Below are 23,031 nucleotides of genomic sequence, written 5' to 3'. Positions count from 1 at the left end.
TTTATTCTTTTTCTTATTTGCTGACTCAAACTTTATGGACTTGCTGTCACACATGGCGCTCCTGCCTGGCACTGCCACGATTTATTTCCTTCATGTTTGGAGCCACGGCACGCTCTCTCCGCCAGCGAGATAGCCGTTTTGCTAACCAAGCGAGACTGTCCATGTCGGCCATTGGTCGTGCCGGTCGTGCCTTACGGTTCCACCAGCGCATTACGGTAAGATCGCAGAAGACAGGCGCATGCGCAGTTCGTACCGGAGGGCCCATCGTACCGTATCGGATCTGCAAAAACAGTTCCCTAAAACTCTCTAATAACTCCCCCATTTTGGCAGTTTAATATTTTAGACCTATGTGACGGATAACAAAAACAGGGCGCGGGATGGGCAAAAAGAAAAAAAAACACGCTTTTCGTATAAGGCTCGTCAAATTATGAGGCGCTATGGAAACCAGCCTTTTTCGTTAAGTCCTTATTTCGAACTCCTTTTGTTCGTGTTCCGCCCATTGAAAAGTATGCGGAGGGCAAGTTCGTCTGCTTCTTGCGCAGGGGGTAGCGGTGACGTCAGAACGCCTTGCCCTGATTGGCTGATCGGGACCCCCTATCTGAGCGTCGTCTGCTCCTTTGCAATGTCGTCTGCTCGCAACGTCGTCTGCGTCTGTCTTACCTTACCTGTGACTTTCGAAAGTGCAGAAGCCAGATTCACGAAACGATCTTAAGCCAAAAATGTGCGTAAGACAAAACATAAGAACAAATTCGTAATTATGAAACGAAATTTTCGTAAGTTTCTCGCAGGTTGCGACCAAATCGTACGACAGCTCCGAAGCTTTCTTACGCACTTCTTACGATGAAATCAGCATGGCCGACAGCGTCGCGGTTGCGACGACCCACGGACGTTTATTTTTCTACGTGCGCTTCTGACGCGTCCCGACTTCAAGCAGCAAGAAAAAAGTAAAAAAGTACTTGAAACAGACCACGACGAACAAGAACGCTGGATCCACAAACACCCGGGAAAAGCTCCAACGGCCACGATTCCACCGAACGCGACCAAACGAGCTGGGCAGTTAGGCCTAGCAGGCACTCCGCTACTCGGCGACCGTCTGCCCACGGCCGGCTGGTGTGCTGAATGGAATATGCCCGCGCGACCCCTGTGAACCCTTCCCGTATTATACTTTGATCGCTGACCTCAATTTTAGATTAAGAGGTCAATTTCTTCCTCTTGTTATCTCCTTGTTTCCCGAGGTAACGGTGACTCTCGTCGGTGAAAAAGCGGTGAATCTCCGACAGACGCAGGAGAGATAAAGCAGCCATCGCTTTGACTAGCAGACGTAAAGCAGACCATGTTAACTGCGCCAACCCGCCGACGCCGTTAAAAGAGTGAGGGGTCTCGCCGCACACGAATGGAGGGAAAAAGTATTTGGGAGGGAACTTGGGGACCACAACACGCTCACTCTCGGTTCCAAACAAACAAACCTCGGCGCCTAGGGACACCTCGCCAGTGAGTTTTTTTACTTCCCTCCTCGATGCGCGTCTGCTAGTTGTTAGACAAAAACAACGTACCGCTCGAGTTACTTCGTCTGCCCTCTCTTTAAGGCGAAGTCGAGTTTGCTCCGAAAGTCGCAGGAAAGGTAAGACAGACGCAGACGACGTTGCGAGCAGACGACGTCGCAAAGCAGCAGACGACGCTCAGATAGGGGGTCGCGATCAGCCAATCAGGGCTCGGCGTTCTGACGTCACCGTTACTTCCTTTCTCGTGCGCAGAAGACGAAAATGAGCCTAAAGCGGGTTTCACATGCAGCGATTTTGGCCGAGTGGCGCGATTTCTGCCGTCGCGGCGCTCGTGCCGCTGAATTGCTGGTGCTGGCTAGAGCGCCGCGACGGCAGAAATCGCGCCGCTCTAGGGACAAAACCGCTGCATGTGAACTAGGCTTAAAGGCCGCCTGCTCTCATCGCCGTCACCATGGCAACTAACGCCGAATGAATTGAAACATGCACGGTACCGCCGCGTGAAGCCAGCAACAGCTGAGGCGCGTGTATCACTGGGCAGCATGTTTTAAAAAAAAAAGCAATTGGGGTGTGTGTATATTTATACAGCCTAGAACTTAGTTTGCCTCAACGGCCGACTTGTCTCAAGCTGTAGATGAGCATTTTAGCCAACGCCGTAAAACCGCTAGCGTGGAGTCTTTAACGTGCACGACGCAGTACTGATACACGGCCGCACGCCGGTACGATGCTAATTCAGATTGAAACGGGCAGGGTAGGGATTGAACCCAGGATCCAGGGTTCTGCAGCGCGAGCTTTCGTTCCACGTGTTCCGAGCAGGTGTGCGCTAGCCCACTCGGCCACCGATCCCACCGGGAGCGTGTTAACCCACCCTCCCGCCTCCGTTCACGCCGCTCTGGGGCGACAGTCTGCGGCTGCTCATTACAAAACTACTAAACTTTGGCTAGGAGACGATGTTCGCAAAATGGCGTCATACACGGGTGTATAACTGGGGAGCGTGTTAAATTACCCCCCCCCCCCCCCCCGCCTGCACTCACGCCGCTCCTCGGAGACAGTCTTCGGCCGCTCATTGCAAAGCTATAAAACTTTGGTTAGCAGATGGCGTTCGGAAACTGGCGTCAGCTGTTGCTGGCTTCACGCGACGGTAACGTGCGTGCCTCGATTCATTCAATTTTTGTTGCCTTGGTGACGGTGATGAAAGTAGACGGCCTTTATTCTGCGAAAGAACACTGCGGCGCAGCGACAGGAGGTGCGTGCTGAGGCCCTTCCCGCATGCGTTTCAATGGGCGGAACGCCAACAAAAAAGAGTTCGAAATAAGGACTTACCGCGGAAGGATAATTTTCTCCAGCGACTTTTAATTTGACGAGCCTTACACGAAGTGCGTGTTTTTTATCACTACTTGAAGTCGTCAAGCGGAAAGTCTGGGGGCGGGTTATGATGGAGATTATATATAAAGGTTTATCATCAAAACTAAAAACGAGGATTTTGCGGTAATTTACAAAAATAAGATAGTTTACACTATTACAAGATACCTCGTTTTGAAAAGCTTTGTTATAAAAGGATTTGCAAGAGTGCTGAGAGGAGTGGGAAATAAAGAAAATGATCGTTTTATTTGAACAAAATGATGGGCACAAAAGGATATTTGTAATGTTGATGTGCATCCTCTTTTTCTCGTCTTGACTCTGCTGGCGCTGATATTTTTGCATGCCGGCTAGATAGGAGAATTAACAATTTTATATTCTCCTTTTTGCTTCGCTTCTTTTGGCATTTTCTTTCTGAAAAGAAAAAGCAAATGAAAGTTTTATGTGCTAGTGGAATATCTGTTTTTATCGCCAGGCGATAATTCGTTCATATTGTGAGAAGTGAGAAAATAGTTTATATAAGAAAGCATTATATGTATAGCTTTAAAAACAAACTCGAGGCATTCAGTGATTTCTGAAAAATAAGATTTGTATTCACCAAGCTATTTTTGATCTTGACTTTTAATAAACGTTAGTTGGTAACGTCAAAATAGAAACCTGCAGTGAAACCAGGTACACACACACACACACACACACACACACATATATATATCTACATATATATATATATATATATATATATATATATATAATTCAGTACGTGTAAGTAGCCAAAAGGCCTAGAGAACAACATCCCTTGTATTTTACTGCATAATTATGCTATAGGGCAACAGTATTATTGGCAAAGACACTGTCAAAAACGAAATGTCAAAACCCACCAGAGTGTATAGAATAGTCACCGCAGTCTTCATTTCACAATCATTTCTTCTATCCACTGCTATCCCCTCATCCGTTCCCCCAAGTAATCATGGCTGTCTGGCCTCCGACAATGACATAAATCTCAAATTTTCTTTTTTTTTGCAATCCTTCTTTGTCATCCTGTAAAAATCTGAGACTTTATGCTTGTTCCAACCGTGTCTTGGGACTCTGAGAACGAATATCTGTTTATAAAGTCTTCATTTCACACTTGGAACAAATATCTGTATATAAAATCTTCATGGTACTCTTGAACAAATATCTGTATATAGAGTCTTCATGGGACTCTTGGAGCGAATATCTGCATATAAAGTCATTGTGGTACTATTGAAACTAATATCTGGTAGTAAAGTCTTCAGGCACCTTGAAGTTTTCCCCAATGAATATCGGAAGCGCACCAACACCAACCACTCATCACATTCGATCATGCCATGCACAACTTGGCACATAGTACAACACTACACATTAAAACTGAAGACGTGGAAGACGAAGTGAAAAATAGGTAGCGCGAACGTCAGCGAGGACTGGGAAATATTATTGTCAGCTGCGAAGCTGCACAAAGGCTTCCTACTGCTTGATTAACTTTGTTTAACTTGGCAAAAATCAAGTTTGAGGCCTATTTGAACACCATGGTCCCTTGCAAGGGATACGCTCTGAACTTTCCCGTCATTGAAGCTATAGTTGAACACTATACCCTCGCATTTTTGTGTGAGTAACATGACCGAAATTTACTTCAAATTCAGTTAAACCTTGTTTCTCATACACAACGGCTCAATATTCCCACATTGGAGCTTCGGCTGCTTAAAGGGGCACTGACACATCAAAAGCATATTTTTTTTATTATCCGAAACGATTGAAAACGATGCCGGGACATCACCCTCAAAATTTGAAATTTGGGAATTCAGTATTTGTGAAGTAAAAAAACAATTTCCAAATGCCGAATTCAAAGTTCCCGCGCGATCGGCGCCGGAGCCTTGACGTCAAAAATTGCGGAGACCTGAGAGTCGACTTTATTTCACCACTCCCTGCTGTTGCCATGGCGACCCAAAGCGAGGAGGAAAGGAGTGAGCGGCGGCGTTGCGGTGGACCGGTTTTGAGCGGTGTCGCCTGTTTTCCGTTGGAGGATACAAATCCAGGAGACGGCACCACAACGAACTCCCGATTTTTGGTATTTCAAAAAGAAGGGCCGTAGTGCGTTCGCAATTGCGTTAAAAAACATGTTTTAGGATTGCCGTAATTAAATGTTATAGAGATGTCGCCTACAAAGCTTTTAAATTTCCTGATTTTTGACGTCACCGATCGAAAGAAGCGAGGAGGCGAGAGGCGGGAAAATCAAACGCCAAAAATAAAAAGGCGCGCGCGCGCGCGGGAAATTTTTTTTTCGCGATGCGGTTTTTTTTGCGTGTCTATGACTGCAACTTGCATCGTTTTAGACAATAAAAATAAATACGACCTTTGGGGTGTCAGTGCCCCTTTAAACGTTTTAATGCCCGGAAAATAAATTAGCAAATATTTTTTGGGTGAACTATATACGTTTTGCCTGCTCAAATGCTTCCCTATGGCTCTATCTTATTCCCAACTCTGTTTGATGAGCTATCATAGAGGTTTATGTCTCATCGAACGACTTCCGCGCCTGCAAGATATAAGTTCATAAGTGCACAGCGTGCATTTCCATATTAACATTTTTACTTACACGTTCGTCACGGGTTTTCTGAAGAAAATAGAATACGCTGGGTGCGTTTTAACGTAAAGAACGGAACGCATGCATTTTTCTACAGGGCCTAAATGCGTGGTGTTGCCGTGAAAACAAATATAAAAACCTGATCAAATGTGTTTGAGTATCCGACCAAAGTCGCGTCCGACACCTTAGCTAGTAAGTTTTTTTCAGAATAGAAAAAGTGTAATGCAGGAAATGGCGGTGATTCTACGAACGTAAAAAAAGTTGATGACAGCTGCGTTCGTACGTAGCCAACCAGACCGCCTGTGCGAGACGGATTTTCAGCTTTGAACAGAACACCACCGCTTGCCTTCTGAACGGAATATTTAAGTAGGACATCTTAATTGTATAAGTGAGCCAAATGGAGGTGACCGTTATTGCGATTTCCAAATGTGGGCACACGGAAGGGTCACCCTCGTTGGGCAGTCAAGGAGCAAAATATTCATGCTGTTCAGTGATATATTGGCCAGCTATGCGAAGATCAAGTCGTCTGCTCCTTGCGCAGGAGGTGTGGTGACGTCAAAACAACGCTGAGCTCTGATTGGCTCTGATTTATTGCTAGTGGGTAGACCTCAAAGCAAGCTGCCTTGAGGTCTACCCACTGACTTTCAATCAGAAAGAATCAGAGCTCGGCGTTCTGACGTCACCACAACCCACGTGGAAGAGGCAGACGAACTTGCGCTCCGCAATAGTCCCTGAGAGCTTAAGAGGCGCCGGCCTGGACAAGTTCAGAGATCCTCATTCACAGCCCATACACTTTAATAAGAATACATTAAAAACATTATACAATAAGAACAATCAAGAACCAATCAGAAGCCAAGAAGGGATAACATAATGTGCCAGGCCCTCCGTTTCTTAAGCTGTCAGTAACGTTATCAGATTAGCTCAGTTACGGAGCTGCTCATAGACGCTGCATGCACGAACAGAAGCCCCCCTCACTCACCACGACTCGCCTCCCGTCGTTCGACGCGCCGGACGGCTGCTATGGTAGCTGCAGTCTATTCTATGAAATACATGCGTTTCGAAACACAGCATCTAGATGGCGTTCAAGGACTGCTATATAGAGCATGCGGTTATGAAACGAAAACCTAGATGGCGTTTAAAACTACGGGAGGCGAACCGAAGTGAGTGAGGGGGGTACACCCTTCCGCAGGAGTTCCACAACTGAGGTAATGCGAGGCAATCTAGTAACGCTGGCTGTCAGGGACTATGTGGAACGCAAGTTTGTATGCTTCTTGAATAGGGTAGCCGTGACATCAGAACGCCGAGCTCTGATTGGCTCTGATTGGAAGGACAGTGGATAGACCTTAACGCTCGCTGCTTTAAGGTCTTCCCACTATCCTTCCGATCGGAGACAATGAGAGCTCGGCGTATCCGACGTCACCGCAACCCGCGTGCAAGAAGCAAACTGGTGCTTTGTGCGGGTTTTCAGACGAGAGTCATTGGGGTCTGACGTCTTTATTTTTTATATCAATTACATTCAGTTGAGGTAGCAAAGCATGTTCACGCAACGTAACAGATCTTGCTATTCAAAAATACTTCATGGTTTTTCTGAAAAATAATCGCGTCTGAGACGAGGCGGAAAAAAGGACTTTTTCGATTGCGCGTTGACGCGAATTTGATGGACCCAGGAACAATAAATACATGTTTATTAACGAATAACACTTTTACGTATAATGTCCAGAAACTGGCCTCCCAGAGTTGTTTAAATTAACATTATTTGAGATTATAGTTACATACTAAAAAAAGCGATAAACTTTGCATCTTGAGGCATTTTTTTGTGAATTGTAAGAACGTTATAATGCAAAGTATTTCATGTTTTGTGTACTGTTAAACAAATTATGGTTTTACTTCTGCTACTATTTTTTTATTTCGCCGTAGTATGACTGAAAATAAAAAAGGAAAAATTATGCCAGCTTGCAGTAGCAATTAAAACTAATCATCGTCCATTACCTTTAATCTACACCTGTGGACCATTAAAAACCGATAATTATAGATATGCAGAAAAGGTCGCAATATTTTGTTTTACATTATAAAAATAAATGTTTAATCGGGTCTATGACGCAGTAAATTACCGGTGAAGATTTTTTTCTTTTGACGAGTAGTAATGGTATATAAACACCGCATGCCCCAGTCACCGCACTGGGTCATATTAACGTGCCGGATCCACGAAACACTATAAAAAACCTGTAAGATATTTTCATTTATGATCTCGCTGACATTGCATATGAAGACTTGACTTTGCGGCGCGTTCGGTCCTTAAGATGTTGCTCGTTGAATATGATATTAATTGCTACATCTTTCCTTCGTACTAAGTTAGTTTAGGTAGCCTGTTGACCAAACAGTTTGATTAAGTTCTCTCTGCATTACTATGCTCCCTTTCCCCTCATGAAAAGCTATCGCGGATGTTACTAGCCATTTCCACAAAGTCAACGTATCACATTGCATCTGGTCACAAGTGCATCTCTCATAAGTCATGTTACATTCACGCGGCCTCGGATTGACTTTGATGACTCGTAGCTTCGTCTTCGATCTGTCGTAAATTAAAATTTTGAAACTAAATATAAACGGGCAACGTTATGGAAGCTTTTGCCCCTCCTGCCGATGGTTGGTGTGGTGAGGACGGAACGATAGCAGGATGGGTCTCAAACTGAGCGGCAAAGGAGCTAGGTAGCGTGACTGGACCAACGTTGCAGCTCCGTGTAAGTGACGGCTCAGGTGTTCGTAGCAGGCACCGCCGTATATCGGGTAATATTTACACTGCGCAGGAAAAGGCCCTCTACTGAGCAAAAACACAAAATTTCAATCTTGTTCCTCTATAATGTTGCGCAGCATGTCCTTGATGAACATCAACGCCCAAATATAGTGAAAATACTTTTTTTAATTATTGCCAGCATTTGTTCTTTTATATTCATCACATGTTTGGAAGCCAATTGCTTAACAACGTTTTATATATATTTAGTTTATATAATAGTTTAGTGCTTTGGGTAACAGATATGTTAACGGAAAAGTTTGAACGTGATATATAGACACCTAATAAGGTACAGGCTTGTAAATTCCCCAAACAGTGGCTCAACGTTCTACGTTTGGAAGTTGTTATAGTGCACGTAACGCAACGAATAAAAAATACTATTTTGGAGTACTTGCCCAAGCCTAAGTTTTAGAATTGTGTACCCAAATGCTTGAAAGCAAAGAAATAGCGTCTTCGACATGCGCCAGTCCATAACCCGGTTTGAGCTGGGCCCATTGAAATTGTGACGAGGGTAGATCTGGCGCGCGTTCTTTTTGAACTTATTTAAGTTGTGACTTACGTTATTCACTACGAAACATGATCATACGGGCGGTGAGCGTAAATGCCAGTGTCCACCTTCTTACGATGTGTTAGATTTCGTATCTGGAAACTTCACTTATTTTCTAGGCCAAGACATTTTTTTTTTATTCGTTGACTTTAGGCAATGCCATATAAAATATAAAGTTAATTAAATATATCGACAAGCCACCCTTTGTTCGTCCTTCCCTGAAATCGCCCAATACCATAATATATTATAATCACTCTGTTCTACCCTCGCTACGGCGACCGTCGTTCGGCACATAAGCTTCCTAACGACTTCAGAGTCTAGCGATGCCTAGCGAAGTTAATAAAACTGGATTCTCAGCAAACATCTTACATTGAAATACTTACTTAGAAAAGCGTACTTACTGCGCCGTTAGAAAAAATCCTTACTGCACAATGGACATATCTATCAAGTAAAATTTCAATCAGGTTTTTGGCGTAGCATGGGTGAGCGAGCTTATATCTCTTCCCCTGCTTCCGAAATCCTTCTGACAGTGTAGAATACACCCCTCTCCCCCTCCCCGCCAAATATTCATAGCTACCCTGATGAAACTCCTTAAGGAACCAACCCGCCGCAAAATGAAGTTTTTATATGAACTATCAAAGACATAACGAATCTTTAATGACTCGGGAGAGCCAGGGCACCGCGGAAAGGCGACAGCCCGTACCATACAGAGGTCCGAGGTGCCGCGTCTACTAAGTGTGAATATGGGTTGTTGTAAGATACAGGATGCATCGCGATGTTGAAATGGAGCTTGTGGGCGAGGATGCGGGTTGTTCAAACAGTCACAGTTTTTATAGTGTTTTATGGTTCCTGCACGTTACTATTGTAAAATACGGCCACCGTGGCTTGCGCTGCGCCAGCAGCATTAGTCGTTAAGAAAGAAACCGTCCACTGGTAATGGAATGCTACAGAGACCAGGCTTAACATTAATTTTTATTATTTAAATATCAATAGTGCAATATGTGTTTGCAGTTATGAAAGGATCGGTTGTCAAGGGTCGATCCCGTGAAGCTTGAAGAAAGTCGAAGATGTATAGTTTCAAACTGCCGTGCCAAATTGTAATCTCTTTTTAATTTTCGACTTTTTGACAAATTTAGGTTCTATCAAAAAAAAAAAAAAAAAGAAAGACAGTTTTAACAGTATAGCGCTACATCATTTTTTTTAAAGTGCACCGAGCATAAAATACTTTGCACAAAATGTCTTAGCTCGAAAAATTAGTTTTAATACACCTTAACATATACACCGAAAGATGCCTCAAAATCATAAAGATGTGCAAGAAAACAAGTCTCGTCTTATATCTTTAGACGTAAACTAAACTAAAATAAAAAATGTAACTCTAGTAGACAGGTCTGTGTGCATTATACATAAAATATATTACCGTTTTAGAAAGTTGTTTTCGCTATTCCTGGGGCCCTCGAATTCGCGTCCACGCGCAATGGGGATAGTCGTTTCCACCCCTTCTCAGACGAAATTTTGTTCTCACGAAAACAACCAGGTATCTCACAAAATAAAAGTATGTTCCCTTGCGTCGTCATGTTTCGCTACCTCATAAAAGCAAAAGTTAATTGAAAGCAAAAAATAGACATTACACCCCCTTTTTTTAACACACCCTTTGGCAGATTCTTAGTGAACGGTTGCGAGGCGCACGCGGCCTTATTTTCAACAGCAGCAATACCGTTCAGTTTTTCTTTACTTTGTTTACCCCGAAGCTGAGAGTGGGGTGGAAGCTACGAGCTGGTTGGACCTGTTATACGTCGATTTTTTGTCACGTGCTCCCGTTTCCGCCAATTCTCACGCACAGAAAGCGACATCACGTGATGTAGGGGAGGCAGGTGATTGGTCTGGCAAGCACGCAGCTGCCACCGCACTACCAGCTTAGGGGTGACCAGAGTACCAACGACACCCTGGGCATGTCTGCATGCCCAGGGTGTCGCAGTAATGTATGAATGAATGTTTAAACATTGCCCTCCCCTGCGCAGTGGACTTGTTCCGTTTTGTTTAAAAAATATTTTTCGAAAGGCGAGTCCGAACAAACACGCATGGATACAGTTTACTTTGTTTAACATATTGTGAGGTCTGCATGAAACTGCTCCTCAGATGGGGAAATTCAAACCACCGAAGAGTGTGCTACTGTACTTCTAGGAGGTTCAAAATGGCGGGCATTATTTACAGGGTGCGTTGGTACAGCGGTTACCATTGGTGTCTGGGAAATGGGATTTGCTGACGTGTGCGAATTTCATCGATATTTTCAATTATTTTTGCATTGACTTACTTGCTGATGCTTTCGGCTTCGTAGAACGTGTCCGGAAGAGGTTTGTTGAGCGTCTCGGGAAGTAGCAGCGTCAGTCCCGCACCCAAGAGGGAAAATGCACCAAGAACAAGAGGGGGCACCACCACGGGGTCTGTCACCTCTCCCTGCCCATGGAAGACCCCATGAATTCATTCATTGGGCGCAAGCGCAGCAGCACAACCTAGCAGTGGTCTGCCAGTGCTGCTGTCACATATAACTGACGGACCACGGAGACACAACGAACAGTTCGTGTATTTTAAAAGTTACATAAGTGTCCCCAGGAGTACGGACGAGCACTTAAGATTATTACTTTTCATTAGTACGGTGATTTATCGAGATAGGAACTAATATTACTTGTTGCACCTCGTGCATTTTTGATTTGGAGCCGAGCACGTCATGCATCAACCGCTCATTATGGCCTGCACCGAGTTCCACTGTAACATCCACCCTCCCTCCATCTCTTAATTTAAGCATTCGTAACAACCATATTGTGTTGTAGTTCGGGGCTTAGTGTTACTTTTTTGTATTATGTTTTTCTGAGAAACGTTTTGAACTGGTATTGCTATTTGCTTAAATTGTTTGTGGAACATATTATTACAAAATTATAGATCAATAGAACACATAAAACACATGTAACGCGTAGGTAATATATGTGCAGTAAAAATATCAAAACAGAGATTTAATAACCGTTCAAAAATACCCAAACATTTAACATAACTTTCTTTAGGAGTAACAGATAAATTATTTTGGGTCGAATATAACGTGATGCTTGTTTAAATTTGTGGCAACATTAAGGGCGCCAGCTCATCTTATAACATTAATCATAGTCGGAATCTTTAATCAACACTACGCCCTAAAGAGTTTCGTTGTGTGTATACCTCCCGAATGAGTGTGATGAGCACCATATGTTGGTTTGATTGGTACAACCGTGGAAAGGCTACAACAAAGTCATCTAATAACCCCTTCCCTCCCCCATTCAGGTTATGACTTTCTAAACTGCTTTTATTGCGTAAGCATGATGTTGTTTGAGCACGGGTTACGCTTGCCTGGACTCTGATGGCTAATAGCCCAGAGACACTTGGGTGCTCCCTTCTGACAGCCATTGTGACACCTGACCAGCATTGCCAAATCAAGTGAACAAAGCTGCTGGGGCTATAGTATTTATTTATTTATTTATTTGCTCAAATTACCTCATGGCGTCCGTGAGGGCCTTATAGTGGGAAAGGGGCAAATGCCAAATCAACTTGGTGCCAAGGACACATATTTTTAGAAGGCAATCAGAAAAACAAGAAGGTGCTCTGCCTGCAGAGAATGCGCACAACAAATAAAAAAAAGAAATCCTTGAAACGGAGGAAAAGATAAAATGCGCTTTTTAACATATATGAAGACTGGTAATTTGTAGAAGGGTCAAGTATTAGAAATTCGGACAATGTATAATAAAACTGGGAGTTTGCGTCTCTTTAGAATAGTACTTCAGGTAGCTGTTTCCAGTTACTTACAATACATGGAAATAATTAATATTTAAATATGTCAGTTCTGTGCGCAAACTGTATACGTTCTCTGCTGTTATCATGCCGCAGGGAAGATGAAGTGAGGCGGAAGTAAACACTTTCTTCTGTCGATTTCCAATTCACTCTCATCTATGCCATGTAGAAGTTTCAGGCGGAAGCATTGTCCACGATTCTGTATAAAGGCTGCCAATTGAGCTCACGCTTCTAGGCAGTCACGCTTTGAGAACGCGAATACGCATTAAGGGCGAACCTGGCCGATCTATTTTCTATTAGTTTTATGGTTTTAATCAGGTATTGCTGGTGAGGATCTCATACTTCTGATGCCTATTTACGGATGGACCGACATTTTTAAGACATATAGTACTTTTGACTTTCTGAGGCCAATTCTTTATCTTACGTTTGGTGGAGTCTAGCATCTGGTTGGCTTTAGTAGTAACATATTGAATATGATAGCGCCAGGATAAATCACAAGAAAAGTAAACGCCTAAATATTTTTGTAAAGTACACTTTAAAAAAAGTTCATTTTTGTTTTGCTTTTTTTAGTCAGTTTATGCTTAGTAGAGTCACTGACATATTTGGAAATTTAGGACGTGACTTAATATTCTCACCCGTTTTGTTTTGGGATTTGCTGCGTGTTATTATTACATATTGCCCCAATCTCAATGGCTGCGGAGCGAATAGTAAGGTCCAGAATACTCTTCACACTCAGTGTTTCTTCAGCTGTTTATTGATGTAGTGTGTATGAAATCGCGAAATACTTTCTTTGGCGCCATGGTGCACGTGCGATCTCGAGCAGCTGCTTTCGGTTGGAAACTATAGAGTCGCGCTTCTTGCGCTTTCCTTTGGCTATGCGGACTGCAAACATAATTTGTTCTTGTTTTTTTGTTTCTGACACAACAGTCAACTGGAACTTGCGTTCAATTGGCAGAGAACTTATTGAACACTAGACACAGACGAACGGTTCCGCAGTACTTGTGCACAATCTGCGTGTCACGCTCGAACGAGGTCGATGATTAAATGTTGAAGTGCCTTGTGTTGGGTAAACACTGCGCTGTGTAAGAAACAAGCTAAACAATGCGCCCCCGACCCCTAATTGTTTCATTATCTCGCTAATATGAACTCGACGCCTGTATTTGTTCTAGAGCCAAGAGCCGACGCTAGCCCATGACTGACAATGCCTAAGGCTGATCGGGATGGCCTTTCTTTTTTGCCGACTGGTTCATGACGGCCCTTATCAGGTGATGCAGCGAGTTTCCGGGCTTCCCCGGTATAAGCTGATCTAAGCTGGTCATGCTTTTTTGTTCTTAAGGTAATTTGTAAGTCGCGACGTTCCATAACAGGAGCAAGAGCATGAACGGTCGTTGGATAATAGCGGTTATACTCCATTTGTCATGAGTGGCTACCCCTAAAATTGTGCGTATATATAGATATATTTAACTAGACTTTGGCCGATGGTTTTCTGTTTGGTATAATTAGAAAAAAAACGAGTACGATAATTTTTCTGATGACAATCAAATATGATTTTTTTAGCAATATATGCATTTAGACTGTTTCGATCCGCGTGCCGTTAGATCAAGGTGTTCACCCTAAGGTATTTATTTCAATTTATTAAGACACTGCCTGTACACATTGAAGGAACCTTAACAAAAAATGATACACATGCACGGAAAGAAGGTGATAAGTGAATAATGATAACGGTTCATTTTTATGGGAAGTGCGAGGTGGTGGATGGCGACTCATCTCAACTACCGTTTGTACTGGGTTTGTTTCCGAAAGATACATTTTTAAATGTCGAGCGAGCTGCTACGTATAAGGTTCTGTGCTAAAAGATAGACACTACCTTTATGTCTCTATCAACACCATAAGGACTTGACGAAGTCCAAAGGAAACTTACATTTATTTATGAGTGTGGATGGAAGCCCTTGTTAGAACACCATAGTCGGTGACATGTTAGGAGTGAAGTGGAAGCTCGTCCCACCTCTTTACACATTAGACGACCGAACGCTGGACAGGAGGGAACCTCCTTTCTAGAGTTTGATCTGCCTAGAGTTTTCTCTACCCAAGGGTGAAAAAGGTGGGACCAGCTTCCACTTCACTCCTAACATGTCACCGACTATAGAACATCATAGCTGTACGCAATACGGTAGTTCGATCCGTCTTGAAATATTGTAGACTTTTAGTACATGCTTCCGATGACTCCAATAAAAATACCCGAACCATCGCCGCCTCTTTCGCGTATGCTTCGTTTTGTTATCAGTATCGTTATCGGGTGTATGGGAGGCATCAAAAGAATCGAGATAAAGCTACCTACTTTCATAAGCGCATAGTGACCCACGCATACACCCTAAGCGAAGGGACGTCATACTTTAGAAACGTTCATTGCCTGTATACTTTAAGAAAAAAGAGGATGAAAAGGAACCTGGCGAAGGCGGAAATTGGTGCTGTTCCTCCTTTTCACTTATTTTGCACCACGCGCCTTCTATCGGGAGTTGAAAAAATATGGCGAATTTCCCCCATCTGTGGAATTACTTCCGTGCATGAGCAAGCACAAGTGCTATGTGTGGTGTCGCAATAAAACTGCACTGTTTTTGAGATGGCCGGTGCGAGGATAATTACTGAAATGCATTCATGTGTGACTATGAACGCCACAATCGGCATGTGAGGTATTTACCCCCTCTATATCTATGAGATTGCTCTTCACTCGGTGACGGAACCGGGAAGCGCTGAGCCTAAGGATGGAGGAGAGTCAAAGTCAGTGAAATTTCTTCCATACACTAGAAACACGTGGGAATTTATCTCCCTTCTGAAGAGACGAAGTTTCTTCTATACCCAAGAAATAGGTGGGAATTCGCCTCCCTTCTGAATAGAGAAAGTTTCTTCCCTACAAAAGAGGTGGGAATTTTTCTCCCTTCTAAAAATAGGAAATGCCATCCCTTTCCTAGGGTGTGGATTACATTTTCTCCATTTGAAGAGTGACATACGAGACATCTCTTTTCCTTCCTTTGGAAAGGAAGTACACCTCTTTCTTTTTTGTAGTGTGTATTTTCAAGCGCAGCACTTGGGAGAGGCAATTGCTACGATCTATGCGGGGACCTCGACAAATGACCAAAGTTCAAAATTCCTGTAGTCCTGAAAAACAAACTGTGCGGTGACACTGAGCACAACGCTCACTGTCGCGGCGAAGAGTGTTTATTTAGGTCCAGCATATTCCTAACCTTGTCGTTCACCGTTTACAAGCCTCGTATTACACTGTAGATTACAGCGACTAACTTTCCCAAGTACTTTGCGTGAACGTGAACGCACCGGATTTTATTAGAGTTGAGTAAATCATGTCGCTGCACGCCTTGCTAAAATTATAAGGAAAATAATGAACGCACCAGGTCTCTGAGGAAGGGAGCCAAGATTGCACCACACCGAGAGCACGTCATGCAGCATGCGAAGCCGAAGCTACGAGCTGTAGTCGGGAACACCTCGAGGACCATGATCCACTTGATGAACCCGGCACTCAGTATAAAGAAGCGGAGCAGAACATTGGAAGTGATGCTCAGCCAGGGCATACTAGCTGCATGAAAATTCAGATTCACAATAAGCGAAACCGTGTATAGGCGGGGTACTATACTCAGCCATAGCCTCCTTTTTTCTTACAAAGCCTGGCAGTTCGACGACGAAACCATAGAGTACCCAGTCACAGATCTGGAACGCGAGGATCTGGTAGCACAGGGCATCAAAGAACCATTTCTTGAAGAACCTGGGCGTCAGTGCACAGCTTCTGCAGCGGCGAGGACCATAAACACGCTTGTTCGCTCGGGAGAGGTGTGCTTCGGCGTCTTGCCGCAGCGGCGCACCAGTCACTTGGCTCTCCTCTCAAACGTTGTCTGCCACTCCACCTCTTCCATTTCGGCGGCCACTTTTCGTGGCGATCTGCCAGGCTTTGTCAGTATATAGGAGGCTATGACTCACCTAATGCTACAAGAAATGTCAAAAACCGCGTGAATTGATTGTGATACATTTGCTCTCACTGGGCTAAACCGGGAGCACCACCAGAAATGGATATTGTTTTTTTTTGTGAAGGACGCTGCTGAATACCGAGAGTAAGATTTGTGATGAAAATAATATTCACTGCTTTATGAAATAACTGTTCTCTGCAAAATAATAAACCTAAGGATTTTAAACGACCGATGGCCGGATAATATTAATGATGATATACTTTGCTTCAGCTTAAGTCCAGAGGGGGTCCACGCTACGATGTAGTTGGAGCAATTAATCCACGTCAAAACGTGCAAGTCATTAGGTATTTTCTGTTTATGAATGGTTCAGCGATGATAGAACACGTACAGAAACATGACGAACATAATGAGGATGCGCTTTTTGACGCTGCGTGATTGAACCCATCAGCTCGCAGAATCAGCTGCGTTTGAACTTAAGGGGAAACGAAGTGTAGGATCCTCGCCTATAACGTGGTGTAGATGTCTGGATAGCTGACTCCTATCGTCTGGACCAAAAGTGGAAATCAAACGCGTTTCATCTGATTGCGTCCTGTCTTTTCCTGTTTGAAGATAGTGTCTGAAGGCGTTTTAATTCTTCCATGTCTTGATACCTTAATATCAAGAGTAATCCCTTCATAGTCGTCTTCTGAGTGTCCCGCCTTAAGACTGAGGATAGTTCGAAGAAATACGGCGTCAGTGCAGTCGGAGGGACTATATCGCTAGACACAACAAAACTGATTCAGTGGCGATAAATCCTGTAGAGGGAATTCATTCGGCATATATATTTGATAATCATGTTCTGACTTTCTGTAAAAGAAAAGTGTATGGCTATATTGTAATGTCACTATGTAATCGTGAAATGATTAGATGCTGATGTAATGCAACCGCGGCGGAAAGCTCAACACCAGACCGAACGCTCAACAATTCTATGGCGTTTGGTAAAGTAGAGCACGATATATTTTTGGGATCTCAAACGCTTTATTTCGTTTCTTTAAAGTGTGTCACAAGTGGAAAGCGGATAGATGTGAACGGCGAGCTACCTACTTCTAATTTTTTGTTAAACAAAGGGCGTTTTATTTTCGGTCGCTTGTAGACTGAAAGATATGAAGTGAACCTCTTAACGCGGTCACTTGTAATGAAAATATGGACAGTCGGAGCTAGGAACGTAACCGAGTAGAGCATACGGGATTCTAGTTAACACAGACGTTCGGGCGAGTTCGTTGTTCATGATCTACAGGGGGAACAGCGCACCCGCGAAGCAGTCACTTGAGTCAACACACATGCAAAAGAAAGGGACACTTACACAGCGCTGACTGACAACTCTCGGGTGTATTTACACTTCTTTCTATTCTTCTATTTGTATTATAGGCTAGGGCCTGGGATAATAACTGGTCTTTTTTTTTTTTCTTTCGATATGAAGCTAAATTTAAAGCTAACGAAATTAAAATTAATGTAAGGCTAGGTAGTCTAATGCTGGTCCTATGAGCCCAGGGGAAACAAACCGCTTATGCCATTCAACTCGGCCCATTCAAAACTTGCTAAAAGGAGCATCGTGCGGTTATGCCTCAAAAACTCACTCACAAAATCCTACTCGCATTCCATCCCAACGAGCTTTAACGGTCAAGTCTCACGACTAAAGAGTGCAGGATATCCAATCTCGTTATTAACATCAGTGGCCGACAAATTCATCAACGAATGCAGGCAAGATGTTTACACTCAGCAAAAACAAAGAGACAAAACAAAGAGACCCATCATTTTGCCATATATTCATAGTTTTTCTCACGGACTGAAGAAAATAGCTAATTGAGTAAACTTGGAAGTCATCTTCTCAGCTCCTAACAAACTTCGCACCTTGTGCAAGAAAGTAAATACCTCACCAATTACAATTGTCGGCTGCAAAAAGAAGCACAAGAACACGTTTGTCCCGTGTACAGGGAAGGTGGTCTACTCCTTTCCTCTCTCTTGTGGAAAACTCTACATAGGTCAGACCGGAAGATGTCTTAACGATCGCCTTCGTGAGCACAAAAGCACATACACCAACAAAAACTCGGGAAATTTGGGCATTCACTGTCGAGACTGTTGCTGCTCAGTGCGGCTGAGTAACTGTGCTGTGCTTGGCAAGCACCACAACTAGCTCACAAGAGAAATTATCGAGGCGGAGAATATCGCAAAACATAACGACAGACGTGTTAGTACTCTGTCAATAACCTTATCGCAAAAAGAATTAGACTACCTAGCCTTACATTAATTTCAATTTAGTTAGCGTTAAATTTAGCTTCATATTGAAAGAAATTAAAAAAAAGACCAGTTATTATCCCAGGTCCTAGCCTATAATGCAGATAGAAGAAGAGAAAGAAGTGGAAACACCCCCGAAAGTTGTCAGTCAGCGCTGTGTGTCTCTTCCTTTTGTATATGTGTTGACTCGAGTGACAGCTTTGCGGGTGCGCTGTTCGCCCCGTAGCACGGCCTGACTGGAAGAGCGCGCTCTCTCTTTCTTCTTACGGCCTTTGCAATAGGGCCAATCGCCACCTCCCGCCGCAATTCGCGGGGGGCGCTGTCACCTCACCCCTGGGCTACCCTTTGCCGTTTGCGCAGAGCGCGTCTGACAGTGTACCTCAGCCCTGTCGACTTGCGGCCGAGATTTTTATAGCCTTTGACACCTGATTATTATGTTTAGACCCTCAGCCATGCACTATCTAATGCGCTTTTGGTGAGCCCAAAACGGTGAATATTTGATGCACATCTCCGAGAGAATCGAGTAAAAAGTAGTAAGTAGAAACGGCGAATGCAATTGCTAAAAAACTATTCTCGTCTTTACCTCCAGGACTTCTGTTGCAACTCAAGAACAGGAGGAGACGGACCCCTTCTACGCGGAGGAACTTTAAACGATAAATAATTCGTACACTCTAGTGAAATGTAAGCAGGCCAAATCTATCAATTGTCGTGATCTGCATCATCATTTCACAGGCCGCACATGAAGTCGGTCAGCTGCTCTAGACGAGGGTGTAGTAGTCTGTTCAATTTTCGCACAGTGGATATTACAGCCTAAAGTGCTTCCTCGAGGGCTTGTGCACATATCCAGCTAATTTTTCGCGTTTGTCCGTGACCGTCTTTGCATGGTTAATCAGAAGTATTCTGAGGAACTTGTTGCAAATAAATTTGACGGACAGAATAGAACGCAGCAGCAGACCATGACCGCGCTTTCCGAACAACGGCGTGCTAGGGGCCAGACAAGTACAGAGGTCCCGTCCATGCCTCAGGATAACGCAGTTTGCTGACGACACTGCCTATCCGTAGAGTGACTTAAATCGGAGCGAAGTTCAATAAGCCGTTGCCAAAACAACAACCTATGAAGCTCGAACACCAGCGCAAAGCAGCTCGAAGGGACTCTCCGAGTGGGGTTCTAGTGGGTGAAGTGGGATGGGGTAGTTGCGCCCTTGGCGGCAAGCAAGTGAACTACATACGAAGAAAAAATGCCATTGACTCCCGGGCGGTTGCAAAGGCCGTAAGAAGAGAAAGAGAGCGCGCGCTTCCAGTCCGGTCGTGCCCGTAGATACGCGATTCATTCTAAATAAAAGACGTTTCATATTCCCCCCCACCCCCCCCCCCCCAAAAAAAAAAAAAAATTGTAAATGTTTTTGTACCTTTCGCCACAAAAAGAAATAATCTAATAGACAAGTGCTGCACAAAAGACGCAATCATGTCTTACCTATGGACAAGAAAGGCATTGGCAGAACGGACAGCCCGGCAAGAACTAGGAAGATGGATTGAGACTTGCGTCGGCTCCAGCGTGTGGCCACAAAAAGGCCTAAAAGCGCGGCAGGGATCTCGATGGAGGAGGAGATGGCGTAGTTGAGGTACGGGTTGCCCGGAACCTTGGTAGCCGATAGCACCACGTTGTAGTATACGAAGGACCCCAAAGCCCTGTAAGGGAGGTGATTATCCGTATTTCAAGTACCAACACTACTACGTTTTGAATCCTGAGCTCTCTCTAAAACAGAAATGGTGAAACAAAGACAGTTGCAATCCACTGCACGCTCCCTTTATCTATTGCAACCAAGATTTGTTACGCACACACATAAAAAGTGAACATTCGTACGCCCCTTGTTGCATATAATACACCCCAAAACTTCAGTTCGACGTACAACGCACTGAAGTTGAACCGACGGTACGAACTATGATGAGCGGCTTGATATCGGAGTGGTACAACTTTTTAAATATATATAACGTACATACGTATGACGGACTGCAAAGAAGTAATGCATTTTTTTTGTTCTACTGAGAAGCCTGAGTGTTTTTTGTGTAGTCTTTGATATGCACTTTAGCTTTGTACTATGTTATATCCCACCGTCATCAAGCCTTTTATAAAAGATTGGGCCGTCTGTTTGATGTGAGTGCGCTGTACTGTAAGTTGACGTTTTGGGGTTTGCTATACAGTGATGTCTCGTTAATATGGACGCTTCCGTTCCTCCCAAAAATCGTCCAAAATATGAATTTCCATGTCAACGACACAAAAATGCATGCATCTTCCCAGTTTGTCTCTATAAATGGTGTCCATATAGAGGCGTCTCCATATGAACGGGGTCCATATTAACGAGACATGACAATGACAAGGGGTGTAATGGCTCAACTTTTTTTAGAGTGCATTCAATGATAGTGGTTCTTGTGAAACCGGATGGGGCTTGCGGCTTATTGGAGTTAGACATTTCGTCTCATCATGTCTGAGTGGTGTCAAAGGCAAGAACAAATAAAAAAAAAGGGAGAGATGTACTCTAGAAGCTCAAGGTTAAAGCGTATTCATTGTGGTTGATTTGTTTAGTCTAGGATAGCACACCAAGAAAAAATTAGAAAATATGCAAACTTTCGCTTTTTGCCCTATTTGCTTGGTCCTGTTGGTTCGAAGCGTCAGCTGCGCTCTGCTTCGGTGTAAAACCAAATGTAGTGGGACGTCCTGTTTTACCAATCGGGGTGGAACTGAACCGTGTGAAATGAATAACTAGTCAGTCTAGTCAAGTTAAAAACAAAATAAGGCATGTTACTCAAAAAAAAATCTTAGGGTGGTAGGTTTTTTTTTTTTAATTTTTATGTATGACCACCCTCCATTCATCGCTCTACCACAGTGTTTTGTGGCAGAAATGACTGGCTACATTCCCGGGTGCAGACAACGCACTCAAGCACTCGTTAACCGCTGCGGACTGACTGCTAAATGCGTCCGCGAGACATGAGCCGGACAGGCCCTCGACCGGGAGGTGGGCTTTATATGTTTTCGTCTTTCACTTATATCAGAAAGTGACTTTCAAATATTAAACACAATTCCAACAAAACCATAATGTTTTTATTTTGTTATTCTACGACAATCGCTGGTAGCTCGGTGTGCATGACCGCGGTCGGTACTCTGCTGTCGGAAAATATCCGATGAGGATCACTCAAAGCCGACCATTGTATGTCAGATTGTGCAGCTAGTTCTGTAACCTTTACTTTATCAAAGATGCGGATCATTATTAAAAATATCCGCCGCTAATACCTTGATAAAATATTGTTTTTGTACTAGATTTTAATTTACACGAACGGTATCAAAATTAAGATTCGTGATGTTATATTAATTATACTTAGAAGGCAAATACAATATAATTTAACATTGATTAAACTTGGGTGTGCATATCGCATGAGTACTGCTACTTTTATAATTCTACAAAATGACTATTCATTTAGTGCTATGGCTACTGCTAAATAATTTGGGAACAATTCTAGCGATACTCACTCGCTAGAAATAAGTGCAGCATTCTGGGAAGTTGATTTCTATGTGCCTTCATCACAAGTCGGGTGGTGAACCCAAAATGCGTGACGAAAACCGAGAACAAGAATAAGCACCGAAACATGCTAGTGCCAGAATCCGGCGTCTAAAGTCTTTAACCTTCCTTCAGAGTTACGGTGCTTTTATCCGTACGTAATACGCACCACAGAATACCACTGCGCGTTTTGTTAATGACCTACTCACCATATAATAAACAGTGCGCTGGTGTTTCGTCTCATCTTCGGGGTTCTAAAGAAGTCGATGAACATGAAGGTGTTCTGTTTGGTCTCCTGTACATAAAGTAAGAGCAACTGATCAATCTCAGACGTGCGCTTCTCTGTCCGTCAAGACGAAGCATGGCGACCATCTTTCATTTGGAAAGCTGTAATCGAGGCTAAAAGTATTTGCAATTAGATGGAGGCCTATTACGGTGTAGGCGTCGGGTAACTGACGCCTACACTTGCACGTTGAAGATAGCAAAGTCCACAAAATTACTTCGAAGTGCTTTCGTAGAACCGTACCAGGTGTCCTACATTAATTTCGCGGAAGCTTTACAGTGCAGAAACTAAATGTGTAGTCTGAAATAACCCTTTGAAAATTAACAATCTATACTGATTCTCTT

At 43.6% G+C, this 23,031-nt stretch overlaps 1 protein-coding gene across 1 annotated transcript in view; it reads right to left on the bottom strand.

Moving 5' to 3' along the window:
* Positions 1-11,096: 11,096 nt before the first annotated feature.
* LOC8028121 (organic cation transporter protein) overlaps positions 11,097-23,031 on the bottom strand; it is a 46,378-nt gene continuing 34,443 nt past the window's right edge. The window contains exons 6-9 of the mRNA XM_029969346.2: positions 22,614-22,699; positions 20,325-20,539; positions 16,007-16,191; positions 11,097-11,243 (exon numbers count right to left, since the gene is read on the bottom strand). Of these exons, the coding sequence (XP_029825206.2) occupies positions 11,097-11,243; positions 16,007-16,191; positions 20,325-20,539; positions 22,614-22,699 (633 nt within the window). The remainder of the gene's footprint in view (positions 11,244-16,006; positions 16,192-20,324; positions 20,540-22,613; positions 22,700-23,031) is intronic.

The sequence above is a fragment of the Ixodes scapularis genome, unplaced genomic scaffold (genome assembly GCF_016920785.2).
Source record: "Ixodes scapularis isolate PalLabHiFi unplaced genomic scaffold, ASM1692078v2 PGA_scaffold3__209_contigs__length_174095766, whole genome shotgun sequence".
Taxonomy (NCBI): domain Eukaryota; kingdom Metazoa; phylum Arthropoda; class Arachnida; order Ixodida; family Ixodidae; genus Ixodes; species Ixodes scapularis.
The sequence above is the reverse complement of the archived record's forward strand: the minus strand, read 5'-3'. Positions and strand labels throughout refer to the sequence as shown.